Source organism: Zerene cesonia, unplaced genomic scaffold (assembly GCF_012273895.1).
Source record: "Zerene cesonia ecotype Mississippi unplaced genomic scaffold, Zerene_cesonia_1.1 Zces_u001, whole genome shotgun sequence".
NCBI classification, from domain to species: domain Eukaryota; kingdom Metazoa; phylum Arthropoda; class Insecta; order Lepidoptera; family Pieridae; genus Zerene; species Zerene cesonia.
In genome coordinates, this window is record NW_024045131.1 from 4141670 (window position 1) to 4160013 (window position 18344).

Consider the following 18344-nt stretch of genomic DNA (forward strand, 5'->3'; position numbering starts at 1 on the left):
GGTTACAAACAAACAAACATACAAACATACAGGTGAAGCTAATAAAAAGCGTGTAAAAAGAAGTCACTTGCATGCTCATATACAGAGCATACGTAAGTAAACCTTCAATCCTGGCTATCTTCATCCTAAACTCATGGAATTATTGTAACAACACAATCTTACAGACATACAAGTGAAGCCTATAAAAGCAGGATTAAAAATACGATTCTTCTGGGAAAGCTCTTTACATGTCAGGAAGCGCTTTATATCATCATGCCTCTAATGTTTTATCTTCACTCAAGTTAATTGATCTCACGTAGCGCTTGGGATGTCACAAAATGGCGCTACATCGATCCTATTCACAGTTGAATCGCATAGTACAATATTTGCTACTAATAAAAATATATACCTAACTAATTCGGAGGCCCGTTTCCTTTTCCTCACCCGTCCTAGTCCATTCCTTCTTTCCAGTCGTCAATCCTTTCCTTTTCCCTTACCCCATAAAAGTGGGCAGCGCATTCACAGAGGTACTACCTTTGCGAATGTTCATGGGCGGTGGTGATCGCTTACCATCAGGCGAAGCACCAGCTCAGCTGCCCGCTATGACATTAAAAAAAAAAAAATCTCGACTATTATGGTGCAACTCATGAAGATATTATGGCCGAAAATCGGGACAAGGTTACGAGAGGCGCGCTAAACGCATTCGTTCTGCTCCCACGTGATTTGGCAATATCGAGACAATACGCGCACAGATGCGGCTGCCGCTCGGTTCAAGGGTTCTGATAATTGCGTACGTAGAAAGAATGCTGTATAGGTGAGGACGGTTTATGCTCGAAGGATCAATCTACACTTGGCTAGCTAGGGTTGAGGCTAAACGTGGCCGTGCTCCTGTGTTATTTAAAAATAAATCTGTCTCTTTTTCTTCAATATTACAAACTTTTGGATTAGGTTGCCTATGTAAAAGGTCCTCTATTTCTATTTCATCACTAAACTGTATACCAAAGTTATGTTCAGTTCTATTAATATTATAAACGCGTTTAAGTTATTTTTTCACACAAAAAATACTAAACCGATTTGCCTATATGTTATTCCAGTTGTCCAGCTGTCTACATACCAAATTTCATTGCAATCGGTTCAGTAGTATTTGCGTGAAAGAGCAACAAACACACACACACACACATCCTTACAAACTTTCGCATTTATAATATTAGTAGGATTCATGATACATCCCACATATCTAACCACCCACTCATCCACCATCCGTTTCGCAGGAGCTGGTGCTTCGCCCCGGTTCGATGACGTTCGAGTGGTGGGCGAGGCCGCCGGTGCGGCCGCTGGTGCACGTGTACGTCTACAACGTGACCAACGCCGACGAGTTCCTCAACAACGGCTCCAAGCCGATCCTGGACGAGCTGGGGCCGTATGTGTACTCGTAAGTTCGGTTTGTGTATGTTGGTAGACCTTTAGAGTGTTCAGGTCAGAGGTGGCTTAGCCTATAGTGCAGGCTGTGCAATGCATAAGGCATCCACCGTCCTAGGGTGCGTCGCGGCGCTCCTTAAGTTGCTAATTATAGCTGCGCGGTTCAGGCCTAGAGGGCGCCAGGGTCTCATTGCAAACGGGCGGCTACACGAGCTAGAGCTGCCCCTGATTCAGGTCCTAAATCAGTGGTGAGTGAGCAACTGAGCTGGTGGTTTGCCTGATGGTAAGCGATCACCTCCGCCCTTGAACGCAGCAGAATAGTAGCGGTAGTGCCTCTGCGAATCCGCTTTTAAGGGGAAAAGGATAAGTAAAGGATTGACGACTGGAAAGAAGGAATGGACTAGGTAGGGTGAGGAAAAGGAAACGGACCACCAGCCTACTATAGTGTTGATTTCATAACCATTTTTAATCTTCATGTTCCAAACTCAGCAGAAGATCTAGCACCAAAACGAAATAAAATCTAGTATTCTGTAGTTTAATCGACACGTCTCTAGCGACAACCCAGAGCTGATAGCGACACGTTGGACACTTAACCGACATCGATAATGAAAAGTGTATGTGCTTATGCTGCGCGATGACAAACCACCAAGTTTCCAAGAAGCCGCGAGTGTATTAATAGGAACACAAACGAAACTCGTTTCAGTCCGTTTTACACCGCTGTGATAAGTGCTTATTATATATACAAGATTTTATTTGAATACAGGTTTGGTAAGAATCGCGAATGAATCTCGAATGGTCAATGGTCGAATTCTAAAGCAATAACATAAAATGTACTTAAGAAATTTTTTAAAGGATAGTATAAATTTGATGACGAGGCGGGTTCGAATCCCTCATATACACAGCATTTTCTATGAAGACTAAAAATAAAATGTATGATAAATTAGTAATATCTTGATATATATAAATTACGTGTCGAGTTGTTTGTTTGCGACGGACTCCTATGGGAACTTTGACGGTAACTACGGGGACAAAGCCGCGGGCGGAATGCTAGTTTGTTTATAATATTACTAGGATGCTACATCATCATATTTAAATAGACATTCCAATAATTATACAACTAATCATGTTCATCACTGGATAATGAAGCCTTGAACTCGAACCTATAGTCGATAATAATAATGACTAACGAGTCGATCGACTAATCTCCTCCTATTATTCAAATCGACTACAAACACGCGACGTGGCATGTGCATAATTGGGCCGATTTAACGCGTTGCATATGGAGGCCAGGGCCGGATTGGTGACGTGAAATTTGAGGCCCTAAACGTAGGGCCCGATGGAGGCCATGAGTAGTTATTTTTTATGTTTTCTTGTTCACGGGGTGAGCGCCAGAAATCAATCATTAAAAAGGTTATCCTCGACTTCGAATAATATTATTTTAGTAGGAGAGGTTAACCTAGTTAGTTTGTAGGTATGGATGGATGAATGTTTCTTTTAAATATAAAATATTATAAAAAGCAATGATTCGCATGTAAGTATGTTTGTAAAGTTGTCACACGAAAATCACAGGACCGATGTTAAAAATTCATTCACCAAAAAGCTGCAACTTTACTGTGAGACATAGTTAGTTAATTTTATTTTAATTGTATGTACGCTTATTGGTAACAATACAATTTTTAACGATGAGTATAAGATTTGTTGTGTCCCGTATCAAAGCGCGCAAAGCCGGACTGAGTATCTTATATCTATACTAAAAATATAATAAAATAAATCTGAAGAGTTTGTTTGTTTTAACGCGCTAATCGCAGGAACTACTGAACCCGATTTGAAAAATCATTTCCATGTCAGATAGTCTGTTTATGGAGGAAGCCTGTAGGCTATAGTACATAACGTACAACGTAAGAGAAACCGCGAGACACAGTCAGTTTAAAGATAAAATATATATCCTATTATATGTATATCACTTCGTAGAATGTAAACGATACTTGGAATAAAAACCTCCACGATTTATCGCTAGCAATCGTGGCCTGCATGTGTGATTCGTCACGACGCTTAGCGTGCCTATAGCGTTAGATTTAGTAGACTTATGTGAGAGTTGAGCACGCGTCGGCACGATGTGGGCACTACACAGCTCGCACCAGAGAAGTACCACACCCCCACAGAAAACTGGCATGATATAGTACTATACTACTGTGTTTCGTTCGGTGAGTAGGGGAGCCGGAGGCCTGTTCCCTTCTCCTAACCCCCCCCCCCCCCACCCCCCCAGTCTATTCATTCATTGTAGTGGTCAATCCTTTCCTTATCCCTGACCCAAAGCGGGCAGCGCATTCGCAGAGGCACTACCTCTGCTCTGTCCACGGGCGGTGAACAGACCAGCTCAGATGTCCGTTACGATATAAAAAATAGTATAGACTTGGGGCATTAAAATAACTTTTGATTTAGCCCTTGTTAGAGTACGTCCCATCTAGGCAATTAGTATTTGAATGTCTAGATATGCCTTGACCTTTTTAAATCATGTGCAATGTTTGCTTGTTTGGATATAATACGAATAGCGGATTCGTATATTTCTATTCAATGTTTTTTATTAAAATTAACGTATGTATAAGTGTTAATCGTTACAGAGTTATAGGCATTCAATTTAACCCATTTTGCTTCGCTAACAGCATGTCTTAAATTTTACTCGAAAGCGTTCATAGAAAGAAGCTATTGTTTTTCTGAAAAGGCTTTTTTAATAATTGAATATATGATAATTATGAGATACTTGCGTACCTATGGATATAATTTTTAACCTATCCCCTGCGGTGTCCTAATAAATTAGAGAATTAAACTACATTTGACAGGTCGCAGAAGTTTAGTATAGATATTAGTTTATTAGGGTCTAGATTAAAGCCCTAGATACTCTAGGTTTTCACAATATTCATTGTTTAATCTAAAAATAATCATGGACTGTAATTATCTGTAATATGCTTATAATAAAAATAATCATATGTTTTACATTTAATTCGTATAAAATCATTGAAATTAAAATTTTTGAATATTATAAATTAATATTAATGATTTGATATTTCATAAATAATTATTCGTGACCTCTTCATGACGTATGAATTATTTTGTGTTCTCATTAATAGTTAAGTTAGAAACATAATGTGATTTCTATAATAATTTAACATTAATAATGAACGTTTAAAACATTTATTTTTAAAATTTTTGCCACCTTAGACAAACATTCAGGCAGGGCAGTCCGCGGCCTATTATCTCTACATAGCAATTTTTTTTTAATGTCACAGTGGGCAATGGAGCTGGTGGGTCGCCTGATGGTAAACGCTGCCACCGCCCGTGAACATTTGGAGAGGCGTAAGGTCTGCAATCGGGCTACAGATGGATTGCCGACATGGGAAGGGATTAAGAAAGAATTGAAATGGGACAGGAAAGGATATGGGCCTAAGCATAAAACAGAGTCCTTTTCTCTGTCCCTATATCCTTATGCATGCACAAATCTTGAAAACTGCTCAATGGATTTTGATGATTTTTTTTTAATAGATAGAGTGCTTCAAGGAGGGTTTATATGCATAACATCTATTGAACTACTCCGAATATATCGCGTGGCGCGAAGCCGCGCGCAAAGGCTAGGCTAATATTAATCGACAATTTCATCACCATCAACAGTGAGGAGTGGGAGAAGATGAACATCACAGACAACGAGAACGGGACGCTGTCGTTCTTCTATCACCGCACGTACACGTTCGTGCCGCACCTCAGCTCCGGCCCCGATGACGACTCCGTGGTGGTGCCCAATATACCCATGTTGGTGAGTTGTGGCCGCCCGATGTGTGATGGCTGATGACGTCACAACGTCGCGCTGTGTTTGTGTTACTGTTCTGTTTCTCTTCTGTTATTTAAACAAAATCTATCATTTATTTATTCAATTAGACTTCCTATAGAAGCACTTTAAAATCGTCATAACACAGTTATAACATTTACCGCCGGTTCGGAAGGCAGTCTCTACAGAGGAGAGCCGGCGAGAAACTATGTAGTTGATATTTTCTAATCATGTCAATTTTACATTTTAACACATGGGTAAAGTGTATGTATACTAATATTATAAAGCTGAAGCTGAGTTTGTTTGTTTGAACGCACTAATCTCAAGAACTACTGGTCCGTTTTGTAAAATTCTGTCAGTGTTAGATAGCCCAGTTATTGAGGAAGGCTATAGGCTAGATTTGTACCACGGGCGAAGCCGGAACGGACCGCTAGTACATATAAGTTTAATTATTTACTGTCATTGGGCCAACTAGAATTAAAACGCCTTCTTTACAATTATTAGTATATTAAAAGACCTTGAATTGATGGTTTTTAAAATTTAATCATGAGGGTTCATATTAACGAATTTATTTAAACCTAACCTGCTAATACTCCACACGATAGAACCTGAAATAACATCCACTGATCTTGCTAGTCCTACTTCCTACTAATCCTACAAATACTATAAATGCGAAAGTTTGTAAGAATGTGTGTGAGTTTTTTGCTCTTTCATGCAATAACTACTGAACCGATCGCAATGAAATTTGGTACGTAAACAGCTGGACAACTGGAATAACAAACAGACAACTTATTATCCCGATATTTCTGTCGGACACGGACTTACGCGGGTGAAACCGCGGGGCGCAGCTAGTAGAAGACATTTAAATATTAGGTCCATAGACAAACTAATAAAAAAGACGATAAATATATCATTAACACGTTTATAACAATCTGTTCGGAATAAAAAATATATGGCTAATGACTTTTTTATAAATTTAATCTGCGGGATGTAAATTATAATGCGAACAACGTTTTTAATTACGGTATAATCTAATATATAAAATTCTCGTGTCACAGTTTTCGTTGCCATACTCCTCCGAAACGGCTTGACCGATTTTGATGAAATTTTTTGTGCTTATCCGGTATCTATGAGAATCGGCCAACATCTATTTTTCATACCCCTACATGATAAGACTAAGGCAGAACAGCGTTTGCCGGGTGCAGCTAGTCTAATATATAAAATTCTCGTGTCACAGTTTTCGTTGCCATACTCCTCCGAAACGGCTTGACCGATTTCGATGAAATTTTCTGTGCTTATCGGGTAGGTCTGAGAATCAGACAACATCAATTTTTTATAACCCTAAATGATAGGAATAAGGCAGAACAGCGTTTGCCGGGTGCAGCTAGTCGTATATACATGTGAAAACTTGTAATTGGCCTTATACTCTTTTTTTCACGTATGCTATTACGATTGTTTTTATAACTGTAAGTTTTCTTTTAATTAAATATAAACAAATAAATAAATAATACGATGACTGTTTATATAACACACAACTCATTGTATTTAATAAGTATGTTACGTGTTCAAATAATTGTTATGATTGGAGTGTTTTGTTTAATTATTATGGTTATGTATGTAATTGTTTCGAATTATTGTAAATTATAAATGTTTCACCTACAGATACAATGTGTAGGGCTAGACTCTCGTCCCGGCCCCGCCCGGATAACAAGATTCCAAGGGAGCATTTTAATCGGGATAAAAAGTATCCTGTCACCCAAGTCGGCTCATACCCTGTCTGTATGCGGAATTTCATCAAAATCCGTTCAGTAGTTTCAGCGTGATTGACGTACAAACATCCAAATAAACAAATTTTAACATATATAATATTAGTTGGATATATAGTGTGATTGCATGTTATTTATATATGTATTACTGCACATATAAAGATTGATATAGTTAGGGAGACAGATCGGATGTTAATGTGTTTCAATACTAGCTGTAACTCGCGGCGCCACTCGCACAGTATAAGTAGCCTAAGTGCTAATCCAGACTATAATCCATCTCTGTACCAAAAATTTCATACAGATACGATAAAAGATTTTCGCGTGACAGAGTGACAAACATCCAAACTTACAAAACGTTCGCGTTTATAATATTAGTCGGATAAATATAAAATTAGCATTCTAAAGTATTCTAAAGTAATTTATTCATTTCAAGATAAAAACAATGTTATATACCATTATTGCTCTAATTATGTATTCACAAACAGTTAGGTGTAATTAAAAATAAGTTTTATAATATTTACATTATATAATTTACTTGTGAATAATTAATTGTTGAAGGTTTGTTTGTTTGGATGTTTGCCCGTCAATCACGCGGAAACTACTGAACGGATTGTATTGAAAATCGGTGTACGGACAGGTTATGAGCTGACTTGGGTGATAGGATACTTTTTATCCCGATTAAATGCTCCCTCGGGATAAAACAGGAATCTTGCTATCCGGGCGGAGCCGGGACGATAATCTAGTAAATAATTATTCTTAACAAAAACCTATGATCAATTAAAATAGGTCCACACGGCTTGCAAACAGACGAGTAACATAAAGTCCAATCGAGAACCGTCTCTTTTATTGAAGTCGGTTGAAAATATTATATAGATACTAGCTGCGCCCCGCGGTTTCACCCGCGTAAGTCCGTATCCCGTAGGAATATCGGGATAAAAAGTTGCCTATATGTTATTCCAGTTGTCCAGCTATCTACGTACCAAATTTCATTGCAATCGGTTCATTAGTTTTTGCGTGAAAGAATAACAAACATCCATACATCCATACTTACAAACTTTCACGTTTATAATATTAGTAGGATTCTTTCCGTATAACTTAGTTAAAGTCTTTAGTGAAAGCGTTCCGCATGCGATGCGATGTTAAATTCGCTCGCTGTTACCTAATTCTGTGTACGATGACGTCACGTTTGTGTGACGCTCGAGCACGCTGCGGCACGATGTGTGCCAGCTCGTATCGGGGAAGTACCACACCCCCCGCAGGCGACCGGCGTGATATAGGAGCGTGGGGGGAAACCCGTTAGGCTTTTTTTTTTTTTAATGTCATAGCGGGCGCCTGAACTGGTGGGTCGCCGGATGGTAAGCGCTACCACCGCCCGTGGACATTTGGAGAGGCGTAAGGTCGATTGCAGACCTTACGCCTCTACAAATGCATTGCCGACTTCAAATTGCATACGGATTAGGAAAGGATTGACGAGATGGAATAAAGGAAAGGACTAGGAAGGATAGGGATACGGGCCTCCAGCTCCCCCACTCACCGAACGAAACACGGCAGTATGCTGCACAGCATGCAATGCAATGCGCAGCAGTACGCCCCGGTAGAAGCTGGCCCAGTACGTGTCGAGGCGTGCTCGACTACCACATTAAAATAAAAAAACAAATCTCCCTAATGATGTAATAAGTGTGAAAGTAACTCTGTCTGTCTCTTCTTAACGCCTAAACCACTGAACCGATTTGGATGAAATTTGGTACGAAGATAGGTTAAGACCTGAGAAAGGACATTGTTGTCGATTTCACTAACTCGTTGTTTTCATGTGTTTGTATTACTTATATAAAGAATTTGCGATAAAAATGAAGAAATCCTAACGGCTATTTTATTTTCGCGCGAAGGCAATAAAACTGCTGTCCGGTCACACGTGGATATCCAATAAAAATCGCATCATCTGTGTTTTTGTGCGTGTTGTAAGTCTGTATATACGTAACGGTTGTTACGCCTCGCGGTCCGTTTCGATTCCTCTCACATGATAGACGATATTCTTGTGTATCCGATAGATTAATTCATCATCATCATCAGCCCATACATGTTCCCACTGCTGGGACACAAGCCTCCTATAAGGGCTCAGGCCATAATCCAGCACGCTGGCCAAGTGCGGGTTGGCAGATGTCACATGTCGTCGAACTTTGATTCTTGGACATGCCGGTTTCCTCACGATGTTTTCTTTCACCGTTTTAACCAGTGGTTATAGATTAATTGCTAAACAAATAAATATTTATATCGCCTATATAGGTACAAGGTAAGGAGAAAAAAATATAAATAAAAACAGTTTCGCAACCTCAAGATATGCTCTGTTAAGCTTGTCTGTGAGTTAAAATCACAATAATATTTAATAATAACATTTTAAAGTGTTAGATAGGCTATCAGTATCTCTATCAGCGGGTTGTCAAACTGAATCGGGGGTAGTTTAACTTTGTCAGTTTAAATTGCAAAAACATTAATAAAAATTTATAAAATATGCAGTCAGTACTCGGTTTTTATCTATATATAATACTACCTGCTACTGTTTCACCCGCGTAAGTCCGTATCCCGTAGGAACATCGGGATAAAAAGCTGCCTATATGTTACTCCAATTGTCCAGCTGTCTACGTACCAAATTTCATTGCAATCGGTTCAGTAGTTTTCGCGTGACGCCGACGCCGACGTGAAGAGCAACAAACACACACACATCCTTACAAATTTTGCATTTGTAATTTTAGTAGGATAATTGTTCCCCGATGCAATAGGAGAGATCAGTCTGTGGCATCGTAGAAACGCATGGACCGATTTCGATTCAAGTTTTTTTGTTTTTCATTTGAAAGATGGGTTCCTTGCGGTGGTTATTTGCTCCAGTTGATAAAAATTCGTTTTTTTATTTTATTTTAATTTAATAGAATTATGTACCTACATACATTGAAATATTCAAACGTGCCATGTAACCACATGGCCATGGCCCATACCCCACATGGGGCAATAAATCTACAGTTCACTGATCAATAAAATACCAAAGCAAATAATTATATAGCCAGTGTTAGATAGATATACACCCACGCCGCGTTCCGTTATGTGCATAGAGAGGGTCTTTGAACTCGTATGTATGTCTTTGTGGTCATCAGTAACGGCGTATACGATGATTAATTGTTGATAAATATGTGTAGGACATAGTGGATTGGATGTAAATTCGTATGTTCGTTTATTGTTTTCATTAGGCCGGATGTAGGGAAAGGCAGCTAGACAGATTTTATTTCTTGTATGTATGGTATGGGCTTGAGAAAACATAGTGAATTTTAAACGACGTTCCCAAAAAGTTTTATAGCATTGAAATGCTTTATAAATGATAAATTTTGAAAGAATAGAAAAAATTTGATCACGAGACTGGATTCGAACCCACGTTCTTTGCCACACCGTAGCAACGCCTAGCCTCTCGGCCACCCGTGATCCTGCCACAGTAATCGAATTTCTTCTACTCTTTCTAGTCCGTAAGCCAGGCGCTAATTTTCGTCAATTATTTCTTCTCAGTCGATAACTCGTAAAATGCCTCAGAAAGTTGCATTATGAAGCGTTGTGAACGTCAGCTGCGGCTCCGAGGGTGGGTTGAGCAGTGGTAGCCGCCCACGCACGTAATAAAAAAAAATATTTTCAATCATTTATTCCCGATTTAAAAATTGATCAAATTAGAGTTAAACTAATATTGTGAAGAAATAAAATTGTCAGCTATCTATAAAGTGGTGGATTATACGTCAGCTGGTCACATAAATATGAAAAAAATATATATGTGTTCAGTGATTTCCTCCCAAAAGAAAATTTATCAGATGATAGTTTATGTATTGTTTTTAATAAATAAATAAGTCAGCTGGCTATATGTAGGTGGAATGTTTGTCAGCTGATGCCCTAAAGGTGTAACGTAGGAGCTAGTCGGAAACATTTATAGCCTAAGTAAATGTATCAGCTGACGAGTTTTCCCCCAACTTACTGCCAGCTGATTTGTTTATTGGTTTGGCTCATGTTTATTACTCTCATGCAGTGTGGCCAGATTGTGGGATATTTTTCCCTCCACTTAGTGTCGTTTTTAGTGTACTTAGATGAGAGTGTGTCAAAAAGACAATTTGTGCAAGTGCAGTGAAATATTAACTATTCGAAAAAATAATAATTTATCTGGATTCGAAACTGAGCTTCCTACGCAACAAAATAATTTTCAGTTATACCATAGCCAGGATATTATCTATATTATCAGGATAAGCCAAAGCGAGAACGAAAAATATGAATTAACGAAATAAAATTTGAGGATTTATCCATAATTTCACGTATAAAATACAGTTAAACACATAAATTAGTATCACTTACTTACGTGAGAGAGAAAATAAAAATAATATCATATACAATACACACGTCTAAACGCACCTTAATAACTTTTTGTATTAAATCTTAACCATTATTAATTTAAATATTGAAAAATTATAAATTAATTGATTTGCTTATAGAAATATTTATTTATTTCTATTGTTAAGATAAATATTCTTAAAAAGTTCACATAAAAAAAAGAATTTAATCGAAAAATTGCCATAAATTATACATTTCAGTTTGCACATTAAATGTAATGTTGAATAACTTTAAGTACGTCATTTCCTCTCGAAAAAAAAATGTTGTGCTTATTATTGACATGATCCTATAATTAATAAAACAAATCAGCTGGCAGTAAGTTGGGGGAAAACTCGTCAGCTGATACATTTACTTAGGCTATAAATGTTTCCGACTAGCTCCTACGTTACACCTTTAGGGCATCAGTTGACAAACATTCCACCTAAATATAGCCAGCTGACTTATTTATTTATTATAAACAACACATAAACTATCATCTGATAAATTTTCTTTTGGGAGGAAATCACTGAACACATATATATTTTTTTCATATTTATGTGACCAGCTGACGTATAATCCACCACTTTATAGATAGCTGACAATTTTATTTCTTCACAATATTAGTTTAACTTTAATTGATCAATTTTTTAATCGGGAATAAATGATTGAAAATAATTTTTTTTATTACGTGCGTGGGCGGCTACCACTGCTCAACCCACCCTCGGAGCCGCAGCTGACGTTCACAACGCTTCATAATGCAACTTTCTGAGGCATTTTACGAGTTATCGACTGGGAGGAACTTGGTCGTGAAAATCTGTCGCTGGCTCACGGACCATTCGGTTTCATGTGCCTAAGGGGCACCCCACGCCATCTATTGAGTATTTTTTCGATGTGAAACATCTATAGCCGCACGTAAAACAGATTTCTGGCGTGGCGACGCATGCCGTGGCGACGCGTCGCCAAGCTAAATGATAGTGTATATAATATATACAGTCTATATGCAGTAGTGTGTACGGTGTAACATTTTATTTTATCATTATGACATATTTAGTTACTATCACGGTCTGTTCTTTGCATATTAATTTTATAAAATAATGTCGATGTTTCACATCTGCCAGGCGGCAGATGGCAAACTTTTTAACGGAATTTAAACGCGATTTATTCACTATACAATTAAACCGACGTTTCGAACACTTCACAGCGAGCGTGGTCACGGGGAGACTTAATTTTTTTTATTTTTCTTTTAAATTGCAACCTCCAACGAATAACGAAATTATCGTAAGGTCTTCGGGAAATCGAAAACTTAACTGCCTTGTCAAATGTGACAAAAACGTAAGGTCGCTTATTGACCTCTGGGTTACATTAACCTGCGTTTGTTCAAATTGTTTTTGACAATAATTATTATGTGCTTAACTTAATTAAAAGTATTTTGTTATTTAGAAAGAATTTTAGAGTTAAACAAGCTTTGTATTTATTTATTTATTTATAATAATTACAACGGTTTTACTCCAATAACATATATTAATTATCAACTTTAACTTTAATTAATAAAATTGTAAGATTATAATAGTAACTAGTTGTACGCTTCTGCTTCGCCTGTGGTACATATATAGCGTATGTCACTCTGTGAAATTGCAGCTATCTAATGTTGAAAAGATTTTTGAAATCGGTCCAGTGGTTGTTGCGTGAAAACGTTACAAACATACAAAAACTTTCCTCTTTATATTATTAGTGTAGATTAACCCGTTGTTTTGTCCATGCGCTAAACTTAAGTCTTAAATATATGTTATAGTTCAAGCTCTTGCTTATTCAACCAGTGGAAGGTTATTGAAGAGTTTGTTTGTTTGAACGCGCTAATCTCAGGAACTACCGGACCGATTTCAACAGTTCCTTCACCGTTGGATATCCTATATATAATATAGATCTTATAGAGCTGAATAATTTATATGATTGATTAGTTAAACCTGCAAATCTTAGGATTAAACCCGCAATTATGATTCGAATTGAATAATGAGTTTTGTATATTTGCTTGACAAACAAAAAAGCTAGACCAATTTTAAATCAACTCTCATTACCACATAGCAGGTGTATTTCTAAATATAATTTAACGCAGACGAAGACACGAGATACTACTAGTGTATTGAATAAATAAATAAAGCTCATTACACACATTAAACGGCTAAGACGAAGGCCGAAACAAAATAAAATACATGTAATTTTAAATCACGGTGAGCAGGAAATTACTGAGAGAGTTCTAGGTCGACGGGTGAAGGTCGACATAACCATTATTATTACAAATATATATGAATTTATATAGTAATTATATAATTCTAAACGACTTCCTTGGCACGTCATACCACCAGCTTCAGTTATGCACCATTTCATATCTATGCAGTATCTAATAACGTGGCATTTTACCGCCCGACCGGGTATGACCCTTCCGGTCCCCTCCATTTATGTCGCAGCCCAGAGCATCGTGGTCCCCGTAAAGGGGGGACGCCATTGAGCGTATCGCTACCCGACTGAACATACAATCCACCACCACTTTACCACAGAAAATACAATCTTTTAGTAAAGGTTTTCTGGCCAATCTAGTTTCGAACTCTCGGCCTTCTTATTGTATATGCAGCCTTAAGTCATAGCACTGCTTCTCTTCACAACAATTGACGCTTTGAAAATGCTGTAGTGACCTCCATGAACCAGGATTTTATGCATCGCTTGGAAAAAAAAATAGTGACATACGATATGTAATTCAACAGATTTCTTTGTTATCTTTAACAAGACTACTTGCCACTGATACTTCTACTATCCATCTTATATACTATCCGCCTGGTAAAGGAAATTCCCACGAGAATGAGATGTTTCAATACAATGAGAATAAGCCTATAGAAACAAAAATCCTACTAATATTATAAATGCGAAAGTTTGTAAGGATGTGTATGTGTGTGTTTGTTGCTCGTTCACGCAAAAACTACTGAACCGATTGCAATTGAATTTGGTACGTAGAGGGCTGGACAACTGGAATAACATATAGGCAACTTTTTATCCCGATATTCCTACGGGATACGGATTTATGTGGGTGAAACCGCGGGGCGCAGCTAGTCATATCATAAAATATGATAATATAATTAATTTAAAGTTCTATTTCTTTCTAGAGTGCCACATCCCAGTCGAAGCACGCCGCGAGGTTCCTCCGACTCGCAATGGCGTCCATCATGGACATACTCAAGATCAAACCGTTCGTGGAGGTGTCCGTCGGCCAGCTGCTCTGGGGTTACGAAGACCCGCTGCTGAAGTTGGCGAAGGACGTGGTCCCCAAGGAACAGAAGCTGCCGTACGAGGAGTTTGGCCTGTTCTATGGGGTGAGTGGATTTTAGGGTCCATTTGGGTGAAATCAGTTGTGGGGAAAATTTTTGTGTAGATAAGGTCAGAATTTGAATTTATTTATTTATTACAGAAACAGTAGTACAAAATAATACAGACCCTGACCTTCGAACTAGTGGTGAACTGTGTCTCGAAGGCCAGTTTCTTCCCAATCTTTTATCTTTATAAAAGTTTATAGAGGACTGGCGATGAGTGATGAGTTAATTTTTCACAGTTTACATACACAGTAGAAAATAAACCGAGTACTTTTAATTTAACCGTATAAGAGTGTCCAACGTTAACAACCTTCCGTAAACCCGTCAGAAAAACGGCACCGCCACCGACCCGGTGACGATGTTCACCGGCGCCACCGACATCACCAAGTACGGCATCATCGAGCGGTACAACCACCGCGACAAGCTGCCGCACTGGCTCACCGACGAGTGCAACAGCATCGCCGGCTCCGACGGCTCCATATTCCCTCCACACATCACCAGGAACGACACGCTGCACGTCTACGACAAGGACCTGTGCAGGCTGCTGCCGCTCAAGTGAGTGATACAAGCACACACACGCACGCACGCACACACACACACACACGCGCGCACACACACACACACACACACACACACACACACACACACACACACACACACACACGCACACACACACACACACACACACACACACACACACACACTCACACTGACTCGTTCGCTCATAAAGTTTGTTGCCAACGAAGAGTTTGGCGAACTGTATAGCTGATGTAAGATAGCTTTAGCGAACTTGATAAATGTAAGCGCTGGTTACGAACTAAATGAATGGAAGCAGCGAACTGAATGAGTGATGTTTAGTTGAAAAAACAAACTAATCAACTAACTCTCACTTGCTCTCATACAGATTATATGAAGAGATAAATCTTTTCTATCAATCCTAATCAGGATGACGAGATAAACTCATGAAATTATTATATGGTCATCCCTGATATATATACAAATTTTGAATCAGTGATGTTACGGACAAACATACAACCCGTATGCTCACTCACTTAATTCGTAAAAAGCGTGTTAATGTATTCAACAATCCTATACTACTTCCTACATCCTATCCTTCCCACTATCCTACTAATATTATAAATGCGAAAGTTTGTAACGATGTGTGTGTATTTGCTAATCATTCACGCAAAAACTACTGAACCGATTGCAATGAAATTTGGTACGTAGGCAGCTGGACAACTGGAATAACATATAGGCAACTCTTTATCCCGATATTCCTACGGGATACGGACTTACGCGAGTGAAATTTAATCTCAACCAGCTATTCATAATTACGTAGTTACAGCTACGTAACTGTTATGCGTGAGGTTTTTTACATTTCGCTACTAATCATGGCGATGTGTGAAACAATACTAAACAACTGATTTATGTCGTAATTGAGATTATCGAGTGATTGGGTAATTCGACGCGCGAACGCGGCCCGCCCTCACACTGTAGCGCAGTTTGTTAGCTTTTATGGATCTCTACCAGGCAACCAACTGAAAGATAAATAGCAACGTTAAAAGGAGGTAGGTAAAAAGTATAGTTCTGTCGACTGAGGCTTTAATAAATGAAGATTAAACTAAAGCATTAATATGACTTTTTTTTTTTTTTTTTATACCATTGCGGGCAACTGAGCTGGTGGTTCGCCTGATGGTAAACGATCACCACCGCCCATGAACATTCGCAGAGGCTTAGACCTCTGAAAATGCGCTGCCCGCTTTTAAGGGATAAGGGATAAGGAAAGGATTGATGACTGGAAAGAAGGAATGGGCTGGGAAGGGCTAGGAGAAGGAAATAGGCCTCCGGCTCCCCCACTCACCGTACGAAACACAATAGCAAGCTATTATTTCACGCCGGTTTTCTGTGGGGGTGTGGTACTTCCCCGGTGCAAGCTGGCCCAATTCGTGCCGAAGCGTGCTCGACTACCACATCCAAAAGGACCACATCCACATCCATGACGCTATGAAGGACAATGGATTTTGTGGCAAGATCAAAAATTATGTACGTTTTGATGATAATGGCTATTTAATGGCCCTATTGATCCTAATTTACTTAGAGGGATCTAGAAAAGCAGTGCTTTTTAATGTTGTTTTTGTTTACTGTTACTAGTTATCCTTCTTGTATTAACTGAATATAGTCGGAAGATACCAATGCCCTAGATACTGGCTCGGTCTGGTTTAGACGTCTAGTGTTCATTGTTATAGCTCTATAGGTATTAAGTTTAAGAATTAACGTGGCATTTATAACACATTAAGTGTTAATTTTTGGTTGAATAAAGGGATTAATTTTTTATTATTATATACTATGAATGTTTGGCTGAATATTGGATGAGAACTAATATTTATGCAATTTTATTGCCTTTCGAGTTGTACTACGCAATTACACTTGGTCATTGATTCTAATTTTATTTTATGTACATTATTACTAGTCGTTGCCCCTAGCTATGTTTAGGGTAAAAAAATATATATATTTAGTCTGTGTCTTTCTAAAACAGGCTATTTTCTGACAAATAGAATAATCCAATCCTTTTTGTGTTTATCCATTAGCATCATATAAACAAAAATAAAATCAATAAACGTTATACGTGACGCGTCGGTGTGACGGGCGGCCGCACACGCAACAAACCATTGTCACAGTATATTACGGGTTTTGTTTGCATTCTCCCCATTATGCGATAACCCGAGACGAATTCAATTCTATTTGTGCATTATGCACTTTGTAAGCATTTGAAGAAGATTTATATAAAACACTAGACGTTCGACCCGGCTCCGTTCGGATATCGTGATTCCTGTTTTATCCAAAGGGAGCATTTAATCGGTATAAAAAGTAACCTGTCTTAATACAAAATTTCATCAAAATCCATTCAGTTGTTTCAGGGTGATTGACAGACAGACATCCAAACAAACCAACTTTCACATTTATTATATTAGTGTGATTTATTAGTGCAAGATAAATACTAGATTACCACTCTCGGTTCATCTTGATATCATTTCTAATCCCCAATTTTGTTATTCACAAGTTTTATTTTCACGTCTTCAAGTTGTCTTTATTATTCTACTAGGTTCTGTATATAGATATTGCATATGTTATTTAATTTATTCATTCGCTGACCCCAGTGGCGCATTGGTCATTGAACCGCAACTCTTGCACATGAGTGTGCGGATTCGATTGTATGACTAGTGTTTAACTGCTTGTATGTTAGTTTTTATTTTCATAATTCGTATGTGTTGTAGTGGAAATGTGCAATATTTGTTAATTATTCTATTACATAATAGTATATATACAAGTTACGATGTTTATTCAATCGAATTTTATTAGATTAGAAATTAAATGCTAATTCATTAATGGAAAACAAAAACAAATTAGGCCCTAGGAGCGATCCTTGGGGAACACCTAAAGTGGCTACGTAATGTTGCGATTCGTAACTGTTGAATATAAGTTAGAATTTTTTTATTCACAACCTATTGCATTCAATTCTAACATTTGTTCATTAATACCTATCCCTGATAGCAATTTAAGTATCAACAATTGTTCCGACTTATCGAATGCTTTACTGAACGTCCATTTTTT

General features: G+C 38.1%; 1 protein-coding gene across 2 annotated transcripts in view; it reads left to right on the forward strand.

Annotated features, from left to right (window-relative positions):
* LOC119838211 (scavenger receptor class B member 1) overlaps positions 1-18344 on the forward strand; it is a 75545-nt gene that overhangs the window by 52302 nt on the left and 4899 nt on the right. For both annotated transcript variants that reach the window (XM_038364059.1, XM_038364058.1), the window contains 4 exons: positions 1251-1411; positions 5065-5206; positions 14529-14735; positions 15061-15287. In XM_038364059.1, the coding sequence (XP_038219987.1) occupies positions 1251-1411; positions 5065-5206; positions 14529-14735; positions 15061-15287 (737 nt within the window). The remainder of the gene's footprint in view (positions 1-1250; positions 1412-5064; positions 5207-14528; positions 14736-15060; positions 15288-18344) is intronic.